Source organism: Neolamprologus multifasciatus, chromosome 19, assembly GCF_963576455.1.
Source record: "Neolamprologus multifasciatus chromosome 19, fNeoMul1.2, whole genome shotgun sequence".
Classification (NCBI taxonomy): Eukaryota; Metazoa; Chordata; class Actinopteri; order Cichliformes; family Cichlidae; genus Neolamprologus; species Neolamprologus multifasciatus.
The window spans coordinates 2,390,655-2,410,270 of record NC_140457.1 but is presented as its reverse complement, the minus strand read 5'-3'; the positions used below and the strand labels follow the sequence as shown (position 1 = coordinate 2,410,270).

General features: G+C 47.8%; 1 protein-coding gene across 4 annotated transcripts in view; it reads left to right on the top strand.

Annotated features, from left to right (window-relative positions):
• The window catches only part of tiam2a (TIAM Rac1 associated GEF 2a), a 94,174-nt gene that overhangs the window by 35,247 nt on the left and 39,311 nt on the right, over positions 1 to 19,616 (top strand). For 2 of the 4 annotated variants that reach the window (XM_085144186.1, XM_085144185.1), the window contains exons 2-5: positions 14,551 to 15,708; positions 18,242 to 18,686; positions 18,853 to 19,025; positions 19,317 to 19,541. In XM_085144186.1, the coding sequence (XP_085000312.1) occupies positions 14,557 to 15,708; positions 18,242 to 18,686; positions 18,853 to 19,025; positions 19,317 to 19,541 (1,995 nt within the window). In that variant the 5' untranslated portion in view covers positions 14,551 to 14,556. The other 2 variants (XM_085144184.1, XM_085144187.1) reach the window with 2 other exon arrangements.

The window sequence follows — 19,616 nt, the reverse complement described above, 5'->3', positions numbered from 1 at the left end:
TTATCCTATCATACAGCGCCGCGGGCTTTTCTAAGCCAACAAGTATTTTAACAAGCTGGAAGGCTGCGCTCATTTTTTCCGATCTTTTCCCAGCATCCATACGTCACGTTTAATGTCTTGAGGCGCAGTAAGCGTTCAGCTAACCGCTAACTGTACATGGAATAAAAAACACAGAAGAACTGATGTATCGCCGTCTCATGCAGCCACGCAGCAGAGTCGCTTTGATGTAGCGTGAAGCGAAACAGCTTCACCGGGACTACAGACAAGTCGGATCAGGCCGGAGTGTTTGAAGTGCCTCTGCTGTGTGCCTTTGTGGTCATTACTGCTGCTTAAAGCGGCTGCAGTGCATCAGTCCTGTCAGAAAAGCTGCTTTTGTTGTTGTTATCATGCGTAGATGGCAGCACAAGATCTGAGCAAGTTTTTCTTTTCATGTCTCGCTCTTTTCTTTTTAATACCTTTCTCGTGGTGGCTTCTTTATCTCCACCAGCAAGGAGAGAAACGCTGCATTGTTGGTACTTGGCCATTTGCCTCAAGGGTTAAGTATCCATCTCCATTCCCTCTGAGCCCACGCCAGCTTAGGAGGGAAAGCCTGTGAATAAATGCCACCCTTGTCCTCCCATAATGGAGCAGCTTGACCTTTCGTGACCTCTGCCGGTCGAAGCATCTGCCTGTCAATTTCTCCGGCCCGTCCCGTGGGACATCGCCGGGCTTTCACATCTGCCTGCGAGCGGTGATTCGATTAGTTGAGGAATTTGTTTTGCTGAATAAAAATTAAGAGGCGGACTGTAATTTTTCAAAGTCAGGAGAAGAATGGGCGCCAGCTGAAACACGCTGTAGATTTACTGTGTAGTCGTGTGAAAGCGCGCGTTTCTTTGTGCATGACGACTGCATAACGAGCCTGATCCTCATTGACGTTCTTGATCCTCCCTATATGGATGGGATAATAACGAGTTTGGCAGGAGCCTTAATTTAATCATGTTGGTAAAAGCGGCGCATATGCGGCACAGCTGCCGCTGCTTAGCCGAGCCGAGCCGTGCCCTTCGCTGAGGTGGCGTTCGGTGCCCGCTTTGGTTTGTTTTCTGAACCACATTCCTCGCTGAAAAGGCTTTGCGGAGAAGGACAAAGGAGTTAGCTTTGCTTCTGACTTTTTCACAGCCATCGAATTGGTTCACGTGCCCGTGCATCGCCGTGACTCGTGAGACTGGTTGCACAGGTCACTCTTTTGTCGTTGCCTTTGCAAGTTAAACACAGGTGCCACTCGAGTGCTTTGTCCAGCACCTGTTGTGGATTAAAGGTCGATAAAGGCTAATTTCTTGAGATAGCTCCGCAGTGAGATCTAATCTGGCCCTCGCCGTTTCAGCGAGCTTTGCAGAACCCGCGTCCTGATGTTGGGGTTCAGAATCTGTTCCTGCTTAGAGTGAAAAGGAGGCGGAAAATTCACATGTTTGCTCGCATGCGTTAGCTTTTTCACACAGTGTTGTGCTCCAGTGGTTCAGGCTAGCCCTTGACACAATTTTGGACAGAAACTGTGTCAAGCACTGGGATGAGGAGACGCTCACCACAGGTGGTAAACCTGTTCGTAGGTGTTGGGCTGCAGGACAGACACACACAAAAATCATCATAGCTTCATGTTCTGCTTTTATTCCACCAGGTGTTGCTGTTTATTGGCTGTTTGATTTCCTTTTAACCCTTTAAAGCCGGTCAGAGCAGCACGCTCTGTTTTGCGTAACTATTTTTAAATCCCGGTAGCTCTGCAACCACGTGAGCTAGCGCAATAATTTTTTTTGCATATGAAACCGGAGGAGTTGTACTTACATCTTATGCCATCAGCTTGTCCTCGGTCACAGTTTCCTTCCACATATAACTTTGCAAAAACTGCATAAAAAGCACTTGCAGCAACAAAAACATAATATTCCAGAAACACGCTTTGCCGATCCGATCAGCTGTTCGTAACACTTCCCACACTGAAACAGACGTCAACGCGAACTTTCCCATGTCCGCCATTACCTGCCTGAAACCGGAAGTGATGTCATTTTCGCTGAAAATGTAGTTTTTTACTTGTAGACCTTAAAAGCCTATACTGGTGTTTTTATAAGTCATGTTTGACTTTATGCTTTTCTGAATAGTTGCTGGGATGCTTAGGACTCATATTGCACTGCTTAAAATAGTTTATTTTTATGCACATGCTGTTTTCTTTGCAAATTTGCATCATAGGATTGTTTTTCGTTTTTCCTGCAGTATATAAAAATTGCTGTATCTCAAAAATAAAACTATGAAGACACTCAAAATAAATTTCCTGTGGTGGGAAACTATTTTTTGCAACTTTTTTGTATTTAACGTTTTGAGGGATAAGCCTCTTAAATTTCTCCAAGTAGAAATATATGTAAAAAACAAAAACGATTTTCAATTTTTTTGTAGTTTATTGCACTTTTTTGCAATTTATGTAGTTACTGTGGACTTAATGCAGACATATTATTAAAATCTGGGCTATAACAGTTGTATTGATGTATAGCAACTTGAAATGCTCCCAAAAATGGCTCCACAGCATGTAAAAATATAAAGTAAGCGCTGGCTGTCTTGGTTCTATGGTAGGTCTTAAAGGGTTAATCAAAAAGTCTTTAAATGTAAGCAAATAAAAATCTGACTTTGACTGCATGACTTTGCATTAAGCTCACATTGCATCCCTTCATTTGCAGATACTATATGAATGAAATTCATCCTGCCCCCAGTTGCATCTCCTGTAAACATGCAACATCTTTGTCCCGGCTCGTATGCAAGAATCCATCCACCATATGCAACGTGCAGCTAACAGCATTCGCCGATTGTGGAGGAAGTGGATTGCTGGCATTTTGGGCCATGCAGTCTGTAACCCCCTCAATAAAAATGTGTGTGTGTGTGCCTGGCTCCTACCAGCTGTCTCACCCATCATCAGTGCTTCCAGGATGTTTAGCAGACACATTTGTTTCCTCTTATCTGTGCCGTGGACAGTAACAGTTACTGTAAGTTCTCTTTAGCCTGTTTTTGGCCTCCAATAAAACGCCGTGTTCAGGTCGTTAATAACCGGACGACTCATTTGTCTGCCTTCCCGAACATTCGACCAACTTGGCTTTAATTCATAACTTGTTTATAATCAGCTGTGTTTGATCAGCAGAGATTGTTCGCTCTCCTCTTCAGCAAAGAGTCGGTTGCTGTGAGGAGCATGATGTCAGAGGATGGTTACTTTATGCGGTAATTTACACGTCTTTGCCTGTGAGCTCTGTTTACTAAAGCCGTGCTGTGGGATATGTCCTTATTAGAGGCAGCAGACTGGTTAAGGACGTTTATATGGTGAATAATGTGATTGTGCATGAACGTGCACATGTATAGGGTCTAAATACAGCGAGTCATGTCTAAACAGAGCTGATTTCACCTGATGGATGGTTTATATAGCCCTCCAGCCTGTGGTCCTGTGTTTACAGGCCTCTGATGTAGGTCCGTGACACGCTGCCGACATCTCCACCGCTTTATCAAACCATCTACAGCCGGCCGGCCGACTCCTCTCGGCTCGGGTAGATGCGAGGATGTGTATTTAAAACACGCCGGCTCGGCAGCGTGACGCGAATACCAAAACCTCTCCAGTGAATCATCACTTTAAACTGAAAGACGTGCGTCCCTGCAGTTGTGCATTTGTGATGCGGTCTGGATTTGCATGCTGCTGCTGCAAAGAAAGGTCGGTGCCAAAAAGCAGCGCAGGCCCGAAACTTGTTTCAAACAAGTTAATCCCCCGTTCACGAGGAGAGGGATAATCCCGCTTGTTTGGAGTTTTGTTCGCTTGTTTCCGGGAAAACAGATCAGCGCTGCCGTGTTAAGAAAGCTAGATTTGCACTTAATTATGTCACGTCAGCATTTTTGTGGCGAGTCAAACGAGCTGGCATCTCCGCCAGGTAAACAAACAGTCTCTCATACCTGCCACTGTGTTCAAAGAGAGTCTGTAATAAGGACATTAATTACTTCAGGTAATGACTCCCAACAGTTTCCTGAGCGGCAGGTCCTTTGTTACCTATGTTAACCTTCACCGCAGTGAGCAAACCAAGCAGGCGGGCCCAGGCTCGTCTAACCACCTGTGATGGAGCATCTTGGCTTTGGCTTGTCAGCGTGTCGCAGTTTAAGGCTTCAGCAGACGTGACGGTGATGTATGAATGGGTGAGAGTGCTGAGCCAGCGCTCACTGTGACCCGGTTGTTGTCTGGTTTTGTTTTTTTTCACCTATTTATCAAAAGGTCAGTTTCTTCTGCTGTTGCTCAGATGGCGTCCTAACCTGAGTGACAAAGAATAATGCTCGATAACTCGATCAGTGATTCATGTCCCGTCTGGCCTGACTGCATCTACACTTTAGCCCTTTAATTGCCCCTTAAAAGCGAGACGCTGCCAGTTAGAGCGCCAGTTCACCCTGAACACATGGCCCAGTTTGGCACGGGGACACAAAGTTTGAATTACGATTTCTTTTTCTGCTTTTTCGAGCTTGAATCGGACACGAGCGGTCCAACAGCAACAGATTTCCCTTATCCAAAAGTGACCGAGAGGGCCGTCTCTAAAACGAGGATGGGGGAGGCCACAGGGGTAAACTCCCTCTGGCGTCAGAGCCCCTCAAGAATGCAGAGGGGGATTAATGCATGCCTGTGGCAGTGATGGATGGGACGCGGCGCCACACGCACTGGCCCAGACACACACCCACAGAGCATCTGGATGCAGACGGTTTGGCCCTCCCCTGCAGCAGGATGTGCCAGCTAAGCAGGTGTGTGCGTGCGGCTTGTGTGTCCGCTGGAACAAGGCCAGCCGCGGTTGTTTGCCCTACTACCCCAGATAGAGCTGTAGCCACCAGCCGCGTGTCATTTTGATTTGAAAGCGCAGCTTTCATCTCGCCAGCTCACCTCTGGGGCCTTTTAAACAATTCACTTTGTCCTTCTCAGATCGCAGATGAATCGATCGCCGCTCCCTCAATAGCTTCTTCTTTCCTGTTGGGTTCGGTGATTGATGCTGAATGTGCGCCGTGGCGATTTCTGCTTTCTGTGCGAGAACATCGATTACTGTACGTGCACGCGTCTCTCTTCCCCTCCGATCCGCGGCGCCTCATCGTTTCCTGCGTGACCTCCAACAGCTGTGCACCTGAGTCGGTCCTGCAGCGGTCAATGATCTTTGATGGATCACCTTGGGGATCCTGAAGTGTGCCTCACAGTACACTACAGTGACCACTGTGGTGCTAATGAGCGAGTGGGTCGCAGGCTGATCGTATTAATCACTAGAGCTTATGAAACGTAGCGTGTGACGGATTATCTCGCCGTGCACAGCGGCAGTCGATTCGAGTGGAGATAACAGAGTTTGCTGGTGTGTTTAATGTCGGTGTTTTATGCAGACATTTGCACTCGGACGTACAAAGTCACTGTGAACTTTGTCTTTATTGATGATGCCTCTGCCCTTCCTGAAGGTCACCACCGAACGCTGCGATGTGATGTGTAGATATCTGTCAGCTGTTGTGCTCCGCCCCCTCTTCATGGGCAGGGCTGGCTGTTTACTCGTCCTCCCAGGAGCTTCAGGGTCTCCTATTTCGCCCTTGTTCCACATGTTTTGCATGCACTGCTGCCACTCATGACTCAAGACAGAGGGTCTCTAATGGTGCTCTGCTGCGAGCCGATCACAAGAGACTCGAGCAGCTCGGCTGAGATGTTCTGCTGCAGCACAGATGTTGAGACGTGTGTGAGAGCATGCTGATTGCACTGGAAAATCAATCCAGCTAAATCAGCCTGAATGCCCGATACTGCAGCTCTGGAAAACGTTCAAGTGCACGCTGTGTGTGTGCATCTCGTGTCTTTTTCCGTTACAGATTCAACCCTCTGAATGACCTTCCTTTTTCCATTAAGCTGCTTAATTAGCAGAGAAGCTGATGGAAAGCTGATTTGCACCTGGAGTCTTCCAGCTGTTTGTTATCACACACACACTTCTTGATTGAGAGCCTGTAACCTATTCCTCCCTCTGCCATTCCAAGCATGCACATAAAAAGTGCACATTTATGTGAACACGCGCACTCTTGTGCAACAGATGGAAGCTGACACACCCTGGAGGACGTCCTCAGCCCGTGTCCCCTCTAAAGAAAAGGCCCCAAAGATGTTTAACCCTTTAAAACCGGTCAGAGCAGCACGCTCCGTTTTGCGTAACTATTTTTAAATCCCGGTAGCTCTGCAACCACGTAAGCTAGTGCAATAATTTTTTTTTTGCATATGAAACCGGAGCAGTTGTACTTACATCTTATGCCATCAGCTTGTCCTCGGTCACAGTTTCCTTCCACATATAGCTTTGCAAAAACTGCATAAAAAGCACTTGCAGCGACAAAAACATAATATTCCAGAAACACGCTTTGCTGATCCGATCAGCTGTTTGTAACACTTCCTACGTTGGAATAGACGTCAGCGCGAACTATCGCATGTCCGCCATGACCTGCCCGAAACCGGAAGTGACGTCATTTTCGCGGAAATGTAGTTTTTTACCATCAGGGCCTCATGAGCCTATACTGGTGTTTTTAAAAGTTATGTTTGACTTTATGACTTTCTGTGTGGTTTCTGGGATGCTTAGGACTCATATTGCACTGCTGGAAATAGTTTATTTTGATGCATATGCTGCTTTTTTGCAAATTTGCATTATAATATTTATTTTCGTTTTTCCTGCAGTGTATAAAAATTGGTGTATTTCTAAAATAAAACTATGAAGACACTCAAAATAAATTTCCTGTGGTGGGAAACTATTTTGTGCAACTTTTTTGTATTTACAGTTTTGAGGGATAAGCCTCTTAAATTTCTCTAACTAGAAATATATGTTAAAAAAACAAAAACGATTTTCAATTTTTTTGTAGTTTATTGCACTTTTTTGCAATTTATGTAATTGCTATGCACTTAATGCAGACATATTATTAAGATTTAGCCTGTAATGGTTGTATTGATGTATAGCAACTTGAAATGCTCCCAAAAATGGCTCCACAGCATGTAAAAATATAATATAAGCTCTGGCGGACTTGGTTCTATGGTAGGTCTTAAAGGGTTAAACAACATTTCTCACATTCGATTTTAACGCCGTCAGTGTGAGCACAGAGCGCAGTCCCTGCAGTGTTGTTAGCTGGGAGCCCGAACGCACACATCCCGGTTTATTTAAAGTTGGTGCCGAACTCTCGGTGCAGAGGCCCGCTTCATCTGACAGGAGCGCCACTGTGCAGAGGAGCTGACAGCAGGGAAGCTGGCGGGAAAAACGCACATCCCAGTTTGGAACAGAGGGATGAGGAACAGATGATTAATAGTGGGAGGGATAACCTTTGAGTGAATGACACAGAAGCCGAGAGATGAGTTTGAATGCGCTTCATGATATTTTCAGACTTTTACATTTGTTTGTTTCAGTCGTAGATTTGTAAAAGCAGCAGGTTTCAGGGTGAAACATGATGTTGCACAAAAGAGCTGACCTTTCACCCTGGCTTAAAGTATCCCAGCTTAAGTAAATTCCCTCAGTCTACCCCACCTATGTGGGGGGATGTGTGTGAGTGCACATCCCCCAGACGCACACAATAAACACCCGCCCTGCACCGCCCGCTCCGTCCCACTAGGCTTTATTTTGAAAGCAAATCCAGACTCTTCATATTCCAAATTGATGTTTCAATGTGAGGCTGTGTGCTAATTGCTGCTAAAACGAGCAATTAAGCTCTATTTATTTCCTCCCAGTGGATGTTTTCCTCACAAACTGCTGAAGACTGCAGTCCCCAGTGAACGGGACAATCGATGGCATCAAACCGTAAACGGCCTCCAGCCACGAGAACGGCTCCAGCCGTTTATGAGATGACTGATGTCACGATGATAAATAGCAAATCAACAAATCTGTATTTTAAAAATTGATTTTAAAGGTATTTAAAGTCAGTTTTTTTTATATAAGGCTCAATTCATCCATTAAGTCGTTAATTTCTGCTGCAAATTCTGCTCTTTTTAATAATTTGTGACCAAATGTGATATTATAGACGGGCTTTTAAGTGCATCATATGTTTGTTTTTTATCCAGGGGGGGGTTAATTGTTTAAACTTTGATTTTAAATCCGGGGTGAGGAGGTGCAGATTCTCTCACAGTCTTATTATTGTACCTGAAAGGCCATCGGGGGTCCTCCGGAGCTCGTCCTCAAACTTCTGCTGACTTGTATTCCTGTCAGTTACGTCATTGTGTTTCACGACAGCTGCGCTGCTGCACACATGACCTACAGTCCTCATGAACTACCTAGTTGGGTTTTGGTTCGGCTCTTGGAGATGTGAAATCGTGCAGAGATTTGAGCACGTGTGTGGATTTAATCGGAGCCTTAATTCATCGTAATTAGGGGTCGGAGCATTTGGCCGGGAGGAATTAGACCGAGCACCTGCTCTGTGTGAATATGCATCACAGCGGCCCTGCCTGCCTCCTCTCTTTCTCGCTGCTCGCTCTTTTCACGTCTCCCAGTCACTCCAAGTGTGTTGTTGACCAACCTTTTAGCTGCCTCCATCTATAGCCGGACAAAGGCCTTTGAGAGCAGCTCAGACGGGGCCACGAGCACCATTGTGCTGTTAACAATGTTGTTTAGCTCTGCTGAACGCTGCTGATGTCTGCGTGCGGCCGGCTGATGGACGCCTATTCACAGCTGCTCGTGCAGCGTGCACGGACGTGACTTTGAATCGCCACAATGATTCTCTGGAGGAGAATCCATCTGAACGTTCTCGTTATATGTGCTATAAGCGCCGATACAGCTCCAAGCATCCAGTAATCTCCGCTCGGTTACTCTGAAATAAAGCGAGAGCGCTGTCTGGCACACAGGGTCCAGTTCTGATGGCGTGCTGTGTTCTGGTGTGGCTTTGTTAATGGGTCCAGTTTGACTGCGACCACAGTTATGCGAACCATAGAGAAATGGAGGCATGCGTGTGTTTTTAGCCCGACGGCGGTCTCAAATTCGTCTCCGCTGGGAGACGGCTTAGTCACAACACTTTGAGAAAGTCGAATTCCCGGGAAGTTTTTCTTTTTTGTTGCATTTTAAATCAACTCCCTTCAAATTAGGACTTCCTCCCCGGCTCAGGCACGTCGCCATCCCGCTCGTTTTATCTTCTTCTACACTAAACACGCACACATCTCTCTTGGTGGTGGCTGGCTGCCTCCTTGGCCTCCTCTTGGGGTCATTGTGGTATTTAGGGTCAGACAAGAGCTCCAGTCATTGCGCCCTCAGCAGTTGCAGCTCTGCAGCCATTACACGCCAGCATGTCTCGGCCAATCCCCTCAGACTGCTATGGAAAACCGCCCGGGCTGCAGCGGACCCTGCATCCTGCTCCTTGCCAACGGAAAAGCTGGATGTAGGAAAAACAACACGTTGGAGCAGTGGAGCCTTTCTGCGCTGGATGAGCGTTATAAAACATCCTCGTCTCTCTTGCTGAGAGAGCTCTTCTGTCGAGGACCTTTCACTTTTTCCTCTCTGGTTTTTCCTCTCGGCGCTCCGTTACCCAGGGTTACCCTCGGAGGATTGTGATTCGCTGCTCCTCCAAAGCCGGGAGGGAGTTTCCACGTGTCCTCCAGTGTGCCTGGGTGTGTGTGAGTGTTGCTTTAAGACTCAGCGAGCCTCCCCAGAGTGACTCCAGATCAGAGAACAGCAGCTAGATTTCTCCTTTGCGAGCTCTTCAAAGAGCTTTTAGATTAAAGCCCGGGCCACGGAGGTAAGGTCTGCTCTGGACTGGAGTTTTATCTTTGTCTCCTTTGTTTCTCCTGTTTATGGATTAAGAAGAGGCTGGAGTGGAGCGGCTGCATTGTGCTGCCCATTATCAGATGCACAGGTGTGGTTTACACTGTGTGTGAATGCTGTTTAGTTCCCACCTGGATCTGCTAGCTTCACTTTGCATCTCTTGTATCCGGCCTAACTCCATGTACTTGCTTTGTACATGAAGACACAACGAGGTCGTCTTTCTCAGTCTGAGACTTTATCGCTTCTGTCGCGTTCGTCCGGCTCACGAGAACTTTGTTTGACAGACTTGTTACTTTGTCTAAACTTTGTGTGAAGTTTCTAGATGTTTGCACGATTGTACAAAAAGTGTTTGGAAACATTTTCTTGGCATTAGTCTGCAGTGGCGGTGGCATACACGTTTAAATCTTTCAGAAGGCCGCCGTGACATTTTTGGTCAGCAGCCAGGCTCAGAGCTTCTAAATGTATAATGAAAAAGTCAGAAAGACACTTAACAAGCACTTTGATGGATGTTTGGGGGCTTTGGCTGGATCCAGCGCAGTATTACGGGCTTTCAGCGAGTGATTCATAGATGGACATTTCTGCTCGTGAGCAAACAACCGCGGGATACTTTAAATCTGGTTCGTATGACAAAAACTCAGCAGGAGACGGCGTCGTCTTTGGCTTCAACCGCCCTGTTTTCTCTTCTTCTTCACTTCCTGTTGTTGTTTTTCTTTGCCTGGAAAGAAACGACGGCGTTTTGCATGACTTTGACTTTAATTTGTGAGTCTGAGAGAGAAGCTTTACGCGCGCTGTTGCTTTAAGAGCCGAGCTGTCGCAGCGCCAGAGGAAAGTGATAAGAGACGAGTCCCGCGGGCTGTGATTTGACAGGAGGAAAGCGGTGCGATTGTGTTAACACTCACAACCAATAACAAATGACCTCATGGCTCCTGGTGCACAGTAATTCAAAAAGAATGAAACCTTGTTGGTATCTTTTATTATATTTGAGGTTATTTTGTCACTGTGATATATTCTTTTCTTCAAACAAAACCTCGCCTGGATTTTCAGCAGGTTTAAAGCTGCCCTAGCAGCAGCGTGACGTTACCGTGGGGCTTCAGGGAGTGTGTCACTGCTGTGTCCGGAGTTTTTCCTGCTGCTGTTTCTATAGTTTAGGTTCAAGGACACGAAGGGCCAGGTTAGGAAAGTCCAGACTCTGCATGTGTGGGTTTGAGTTTAGAGGTTGGAGCTTCTCTGCTACAAATGCACGGTGGTCTTGGTGAAAATAAAAAGGCAGTTACATCCTCGACAATTCACATACCTGCTGTGTTTACACCAAAACGAGGCGTGGCTCATTCCTCACCGTTATCCTGAATCGCAGACCCAAGACACACACGGTGCCAGACTAAACACGGAGCTTACGTAGGAGTCGCCCAGGGCCGGGCCGAGAAGAATGCCAGGTCACGGGGTGGCAATGCTCCCTTTGCCCTCGAGCAGATGGCCTGCAGGAAGCCTTTTAACGCGAACAGAGGACTGAAGGGGAAGAGGGAGGGAGAGTTCACGACTGGGTGCAGCGGTTCGCGGCTAAAAAGGAAGACTTGTCTCGTTGTTCTCCGAAAACAGTCGCACAATGCTCCGGCTCGGCGCAGCAGAAGGCAAACGTGCGCCTTAGTTTGTGTGTTGGCACGCCTTTGAGCCTTTCATACCCACAGCTCTGCTCTCCCCTGAATAAACTTTGCAAGAAAAGCATCGGTGGCGGCGTTTAGAAGAAAGCCGTCGTTGTGACAAGTTTGACAACCAGCTTTATGTTGATTCCCGACAGCTGCTTCCTTAGTCTTTTACTCCTGAAAGAGAATAGTTGAGTTGCTCTGCATTCATGTAGAAAGCATCTGAATCAGGCTAACTCTGCTTTTTAGCTCCTTCTGCTCTTGAACAACAGAAGTCGGGAGGCTATCGTTGGTCAGATTACTGAAGACGAAGGAAGCGTTTGACCATATACTCCACAAACGCTCCCAGCTTGACTTTTTCCAGGGTTCGTAAGAATAATGGCAGCAATTTTCCCAACTGTGGGATAAATAAAGCATCTCATGATATATCTGGAGATGTATTCCTGGAGAAAAGCTGCTTCAGTAACTCAGATTATATTTCATGCTTATATTCAACATCTTCTCCTTATATCTCTTATGAAATGAAGCAAATGTTTAGTTAATACTGTGATCGTGTCAGACTCGCGCTTCGAGTTCATTACCGGGCCTGCTCGTCTGCACAGCCAAGTTTCCACTCTGCTTTCTGCTGCTACTTTTCACACTCGTCCTAAACAGCTGCAGAAGAAGAGAATCATTTCCTCAAGTGGCTTTTTTCATTTTTTATTTCTATTAAAATGTTGATGTTTCCTGGAATTCCTTTGTCCCTGCATTAAACGCGCTCTTTAACTTTAACACGTCTTAATCTCACCTGGCAGTCAAGGTGCACCCAAGCAGGAGCAGATAAACTCTTAATGCTGCAGATCACTTAATCCTGAGGTGACACTTGGCAGCTTTGTTTTTACTGTAACCGCACACATGCTGCACGTATGCTGCACGTATGCTGCGAGGCTTAGCAGAGTTAGCACTGCTCGAAAGCCCTCTCAGACTGCATTACTGCATGCGTTTAGGCGTGTTGTGTTACATACACGCAAGGCAGTCACATTGCCTGGAGAGACACGTGGTGCGCTCTTTCTTCTCCTTTGGATCCCGGCCCCCTGGACGAATTTGGAGACGATGGCTGAAAAAAGCAAGCGAGGATTCAAAGGTTTAAAAATAAACAGACGGGTAAACTGTAGCTGGCTTTGAAACGCTTTCCCAAACCCGATCAAAGACGACGTCATTTACTCGGAGGGAGGTGGAAAAATGCAACAAATGTTTGGTTTGGACGGCTGATGGGGGGGGGCGCGCTGTAGCGTCTGTGTGGCACTGCTGGACGTGCTACCTCGTACTTTTCTTGTACTTTGCATTTTCGAGGTCCTGAATCATTTTTACAAGATGAAAAAACAAACGTGCATGCACCAAATGCTGTCCTCTGCTCATTACACAAAGTCAATTACAGTTTCGTGCACTGAGCCGACCTCTCTCTGTGTTTCAGATGAGCCAGACGACAGGAATGAGTTTATTTTGAGAGATGAGGCGGAGAGTGGCGCGAACATAGAAGCTCCAGTCTGAGACGAGGCTTCAGAGGTGAGTGTACGAAGCCTTCAGGGTCAGCGTTATGCTTTATTTAAACCCCTCAGCTTTGTCTTCTTTATCTATAGGTAGGCCACTCTTGAAAAAGAGATTTTCAATCTTATAAAGACCTGAAGTGTTGCATCCTTCTCACGCGTCATGCAGGTTTATTTTAGTTCCTGATCGTCTCGGTGTGCTAATTCAAAGACTTGAAGGCTGTTAGAAGTGTTTGGCCTTACTTCCACCTGTTATGCAATCACATCATGGGCGACGGCGGTTACGGTAATAGTCTTAGCGGCAGTGTGGAGTCTTGTCACAGCTCTCTGATGCTAATGTAAGAGAGCTGTGAAGCATCTAAAGGTTTTTAATTGTCAACGTAACGACTACGACAGACTAAAGCCTGCTGGTGTCTAGGGATGGGTATCGTTTAGGTTTTATCCGATACCGGTGCCAAACCGGTACTTTTGAAACGGTGCCGGTGCTTAAACGGTGCTCGAACAGGTGCTTAAAGAATGGAGAACACAAAATTGGTCCAAAAACCTCTCATGTTCAGCTGTTTTTTTGTAAAAAGATAACAATGTTAGCCTTTTCTGCAGCTATGGGGCATATATGGTATCACTCTTGGCTGGAAGCAGCTTAAACAATGGAAAAAACACAAACTTTGTCCAAAAACCTCTCATGTTTAACTGTTTTCCACTTTTTCTTTGGTCATTTTAGCCTTTTTGTCCAGGGTGAAGGGAGTATCTGCCATCAAACAAGAAGACAGCTGCATGTAGCTACGACGGTGTTTGCTAGTTCACCTTACATGCATTAATGTAATAACGTGGTTAGCCTACTCAACGTAAATTACACACGAACAACATTAAGCTACTCACGCAGAGAAGAACGGCTGCTGCTGCCATCATCATCATCATCATTTCTGCTACACTGGCAGGGCTACGGCTAGTAGATGTGCTCGGTGTGAGGTCTCGCAGCAAGCTATCAAATACGGCGCATTTCTCAGCTTTTAAAAAAACGCTATGCGTCGCCAGGTGTTTCATCAGATTTGAGGTGTTACCTCCTTTGACAGCATCACAGTATCAGCTTAAAGCACTTGTTGCAGCTGCTGAGTTTTCATCTTTTGCTGTGAAGTACAGCCAGACTTTGACCGCTTCACCTTGGGCATTTTAATCTGTAGCTCTGCTCTAAAAGAACGTACGTACCTGGACCCGCCTACTATCCTCGGAACGTAAAATGATTGGCTAGAATCCAAAGTGTATCACAGCTCAGGAAATAAAGCACCGAAATGTGCGCTGCTTTTCTGTCTGGTTACTACCGTTTATGTCAGAACTGGTGCCATCATGGCACCGGATACCGGTACCCATCCCTACTGGTGTCAGTTATCTGCTCCTACAAGAGTGAGAGGGAGACATCATTAAGCATCAGTGACCCGATGCAGCAGAATAAGCTTTGGAAATCCTGCTGCTGTAGCTCAGATGACTGTGTGTACCCGTTATTGTTTATGAGTAATGAGTTAAATTTATGCCTCTGATGAACCAGCATTATGTCATACCATGTCTAATGTGTAAGAACCACGAATTTTCCAGGCGTGACATTATGGCTTTGTTTCCTTTTTTCTGTTTTTCCAGGGCAGGATGGGAAATTCAGAGAGCCAGTACAGCATTCAGGGTCCCAAAGGCACCAGCTTGATCTTCCCCGGGAAACAGAAGCCATATTCATTAAAGCTAGGCTCAGCCAAAGGTGATGCTCTGTCTCCTCATTCGTGGTGGAAAAATGCTCCAGTAGGCTCGGGATACAAGGCCAGGTGCGTCGGCCGCGGCTGTCTGTCGCCTCCTAAAAGCCGACAGCCTTACTCCGCCCGGCTCTGCGACTACGTCTCCAAAGGAGTGAGGGGAAGCCCGGCTCAGCACCGCTGGCATCGGTCCCCTGGATGCGGCATAAGGAAGCGGCACATGTCAGATGATGATAATCCATACGGGGTCGAACTCAACGGGCACGCCCTGAACGGAGATGACGACGAGCACGGGGATTTAGGGGAACAAAGCAGCCCACGGGTGGTGATCAAAAAGGACGGCACGCTCAGGGTGGAGTTCACCAACACCTCGGGGAATCCTCTCCACCTGGACGAGGCCACTGGCCCGGTCCAACTCCTCAAGTTCTCCCCCAATGTGGAGTCGGCATCGACTCCCAGCCTGCCCGGGTCCAGTGGCGCTCCGCTTCCAGCCTCTACTTCCTCCACAGCCAGAACCAGCAAAGGCAGCTCACTGAGCTCCGACGGCTCCTGGTATGACTCCCCCTGGGGGCCGAGCACAGAGCTGTGTGAGCAGGACCAGCCTTGCTCCGCCAGCAGAACGTTAGCACACTCCCCCATTCACCAAATTGTCTCCTTTGCAGAGCAGTCCCCCCCTTTGTCCATCACAGACCTGTACAAAGACCCCACAATGGCTGCGACTTTCCCCACAGCCAGGGACTTGTCCTCCCAGTTACACGAGCCTCCGCCGGGCCAGAGGCCGCACCGAGCGTCCTTTGCGTCCGTCCTGGACGTTCCTTTGGAAGAAGAATGCCCGGAGCCCCGCCAGTACTCTTCGTACACTCTGCCCTGTCGCAGGCCCAAATCGCACACCGTCAGCGAGAACCTGCACCAGTACGGTGACCAGGGGCAACGGCAGGAACAGGTGGGGCCGGATTTCATCTTCCAGAAGAAAGACTCCATCAAAAACCGCATCAGACGCTTCAGCGACTGGACGGGCAGCCTCAGCCGCAAGAAGAGGAAGTCTCAGTCTCAGGTGAGCCTTCAGAAGACACGACTCTTTAATGAATTACACTCTTTGATCACTCACAGGATGCATACAGATGATTTTATAGTTTAAAATCTTAGTGCATCTTCATAACTACCAAGAAGGGAGTGGTCATCAGACAGATTCCCTCCTGGCAAGATTTATGTGATTGCGGGCCACAGCGGTTGTCCTGGCATGGCTGGCAACCAACCACCGTCCTCTGGTCCTTTAGCAACACAACACCAGCTGTCTGAGGACAGGACGCAGCGGGGTGACACGAAATGAAATCTGTAAAGCAGCCAGGGCTGGGTCTAGTTGTGAGGAGGGAACAATGCCGAAGCATGGACGACGCTCCGACGAAGAGGAGTGCGGGGCTGGTAATCAGATACGAATACTTTTACTGGGTGGGTGAATAGTAGTATTATTGCGCCAAGACTGTTTTCTAGCAACGTGCAGGACTTTCTTTTACACGTTTAGCTCGTTCGTTTACAAGTTGGATCGATTAATTGCGTTACCGAAGATGTCTGTGGGAGGTGCATTGAATTTTGAGCGGACAGCTGATCGTTGTGTGAGTAAAACGATACCTGTGCTGGGAGGAGAGCAGCCTGTCAGCCCGCTGCCTGCACGTGCTCGCAGGAACGCCTGATTTCGGTTGTACAAACATTTTAGAAGCTTTAATTTGACCTAAAACATTTGCTTAAACTGAGCCTGAACTCTCGTCCCTCCCGTCTTTGAGGGCTTGAGAGCAATTGTTCCCGCATTAATTCGTTTAGCTTTGCCTTGTAAAAGTTTTCAGAAGGCTGTTTGGGTGCTGCCAAGAGAATAGCTGTAAGCCTTTGAGAGGATCTGCAGAGTGAGACTAAAGCCGAGCTGAAGATTTAACCCCTCCTCTAACGTTAATGAGTGACTTATGTTTGTTCTGGTTGTTGTGTTCAGATTCTCGGGTCTCCCCTCGCACGTTCCTCGGAGAATAAATCTGCTAATAGGGATTGGTGCTCAGTCGGTTGAGTCTAGGAGCAAAACAAAGGGCAGAGAAGAACAAATGAGAAGGCGTTTTCTTCTCGGAGACTGTGTAAGCTGCTTCTCGTGCTGAAACGTCTGATTATTTGCAGTGAAATATGCGAGAAGCTTTGCTGTGACGCAGTTTTCTGACCTTGTGCTTACTCGCCTCCTTCTAAAGCTGCTGCTTCGCATTACGCTAATTCATAACCACGTGCTGGTGCAGGATCGATCTGCTCCGGTTTCCTCGTCCAGAAGTAAAATTCAAACAAGTGGACCGAGGTCTGGTAATCAATGCTGATTACGGGTAATTGTGTGAAGCACATAAATACTTACAAAGTCTACATTTCTGGTGCAGTTTGGTATAAACTAATTGAACCAATCAGGCAACTTCACAAACAAGTCAGTGATTAATGCTCGGGGGTTTCCTTTCTCCGTAATCAACGGGGCATGCAACAAGTTCTCGTTAAAGTCATTGAGCTGTTTAAAACTTATTTTCTCGTTCCTTTGGGAGTCGTTTCGATGCCAAACGTCGGCGTGCGATATCTCTGCGGGCTGGTCACAGCGCCTCCTTTCAGCAGGTCATCAGCTCTGGTTCCCCTGGACTCGTGGGTTTAAAGGTCACATAGCGACCCCGATGCCAAAGACCAAGAATCTGCTTGTAATGAAAAGCAGATGGAGGACGGCGAGGAGAGGCTGGATAGAGGAAACCGGCCCTCTGCACAGCGTGCATCTACAGCTACTAACTAAACAACGGTGCATTTCGTGGTTGCTACAAGAGGACGAAATGGTAAACAAAGCCCGTCCTCAAGCGAGCGCCGAGTTCACCGGGTTCAGTCCTGCTGCGAAACTTAAACATGAACCCTTTGCTGCCTGGTTACAGGGCGCAGCGAGGCAGAAGTGCATGTAAATATGCAGAAGGGTGAGTGTGGATGCAGCATGAAATGCGCGTTAAGGCCTGAGAAGACGCAGACAGGTTGGAGCGAAACACATTAATGAACAAAAGATGGAGACAGCTCTGTCGTGACGCCGTCTGCACGCTGTTGCCAGGGGCGGAATCGATGCTCCGATCTAGTCAAGTGTAGGCAGGCTGTCATTAGGCATGAAAGGGTGCAATTCCATCAAGTATTCATTTGGGGAATTGGGAAGCCAAAGCAGACCTCAAATGACGTGAAATCGTCTGAGCCTGGAGGGTGCCAACCTCTCAGGTGCCATCACAGGAAATTTGTCCCACTTTTTCAGCCTAGGAAGGATTTCGAGACTGTAACGCAGACTTTGAAGTAGGTTCGAGTGGTTTGCCTCCATTTTTCAAAAGTTTCGCAGCGCCTCGGGGCTAATTGAAAGAAGCAGAGTTGATTTGTGTCCCGCTGTAAGCTCACGGGTACCTACAGAAGTCTGCACACCTGGGGGGCAAACATGCTGTGTTTTGCCTAAATGTGGATGCAGCCAAGTTTGTAATCCACAGCCCCACACTTCTGATCTTCCTCCAATTGACTTTTCTCACACTCTTCATTCACTTTTTTCACCTTTTGTGCCTCCTCAGGAACCCCGCTACAAGGACCTGAGTGATACCTTTGACAGTGGGGTGGATGGTCTGACTGCAGACACCAGCTCCCCCTCCCAGGTCTCCAGCCTCCTCTGGTTTCCCGGAGCCTCCAGGGCCCAATCTTCAGGAGCCATTCACCAAACGACCAACGATGCCCTTCGCCAGAACATCTACGAAAACTTCATGAGGGAGCTGGAGACGGGTACCGGGCAGGGGGGAGGCGAGAGAAGAGTGCCGTCCACCGGCACCGAGGAAGACGAGAGCAGCAGCGAATCTGCCGAAGGCTCGCTCGAGCAGCTCGACCTGCTGTTTGAAAAAGAGCAGGGGGTGGTTAGGCGGGCCGGCTGGCTTTCCTTCAAACCCCTCGTTACCCTGCACAAGGACAGGAAGCTGGAGCTGGTGACGCGGCGCAAGTGGAAGCAGTACTGGGTGACCTTGAAAGGTGAGCTTCGGTGTCCTGTCCTTGAAACTCAGATGAATTCTTGACGTTTTTCTGATTCTGTGCAGGATTTGTGCTTTTATGTCTCAATGTCTGCTGAAGTTCATTGCTTCGATTATTTTTCATGTCTGCAATAATCACACGGTAAAAGCATTTCCTTCCTTTCCAGGCTGCACGTTGCTGTTCTATGAAACTTACAGTAAAGGCTCTCCGGAGCAGGAGCTGTCGCCCCGCTACGCCCTCCTGGCCGAGGACAGCATCGTGCAGGCTGTTCCTGAGCATCCCAAGAAGGAGAACGTGTTCTGCCTCAGCAACTCATATGGAGACGTCTACCTCTTCCAGGTGAAGAGTCACCTGACTCCTGTGCTTCTCAGAAAGTCTTTGCACACATGCTGGTTTCTTTTTTCATATAAAATGACCTCAGAGCCCAAGTCTCATTTAAAAAGGGTTCAACTGATTCTCATCCAGTCTCCTCTCAGGATGAAACGAGCACATTAACCTTGATTTAAGCAGGAGTCTTTCAGCTGCCTCCTGATGATCTTTCTGAGATAAATGGTGCAGTAATTTTATCGTGCATGTAATGGAAATTCTGGTCAGCGGTTTGAGCTCCTCGTTTCTTTATTTGCCTTCCAGGCGAGCAACCAGACCGACCTGGAAAACTGGGTGACGGCGATCCACTCCGCAAGTGCCTCGCTGCTGGCCAAGCGCCAGGGGAAGGAGGATACGGTGCGGCTGCTGCGGAGCCAGGTGCGTGCTCTGCTGCAGAAGATCGACATGGACGGGAAGATGAAGAAGATGGCCGAGCTGCAGCTGACCGTAGTCGGCGATCCAAAGAACCGCAAAGCTATCGAAAACCAGGTGAGCAGGTGGCGATGAGGCGCGCACACTTCCTGCCGTTGAGACAAATTCTCAGAGAAAATCTGCAGCGGAGAC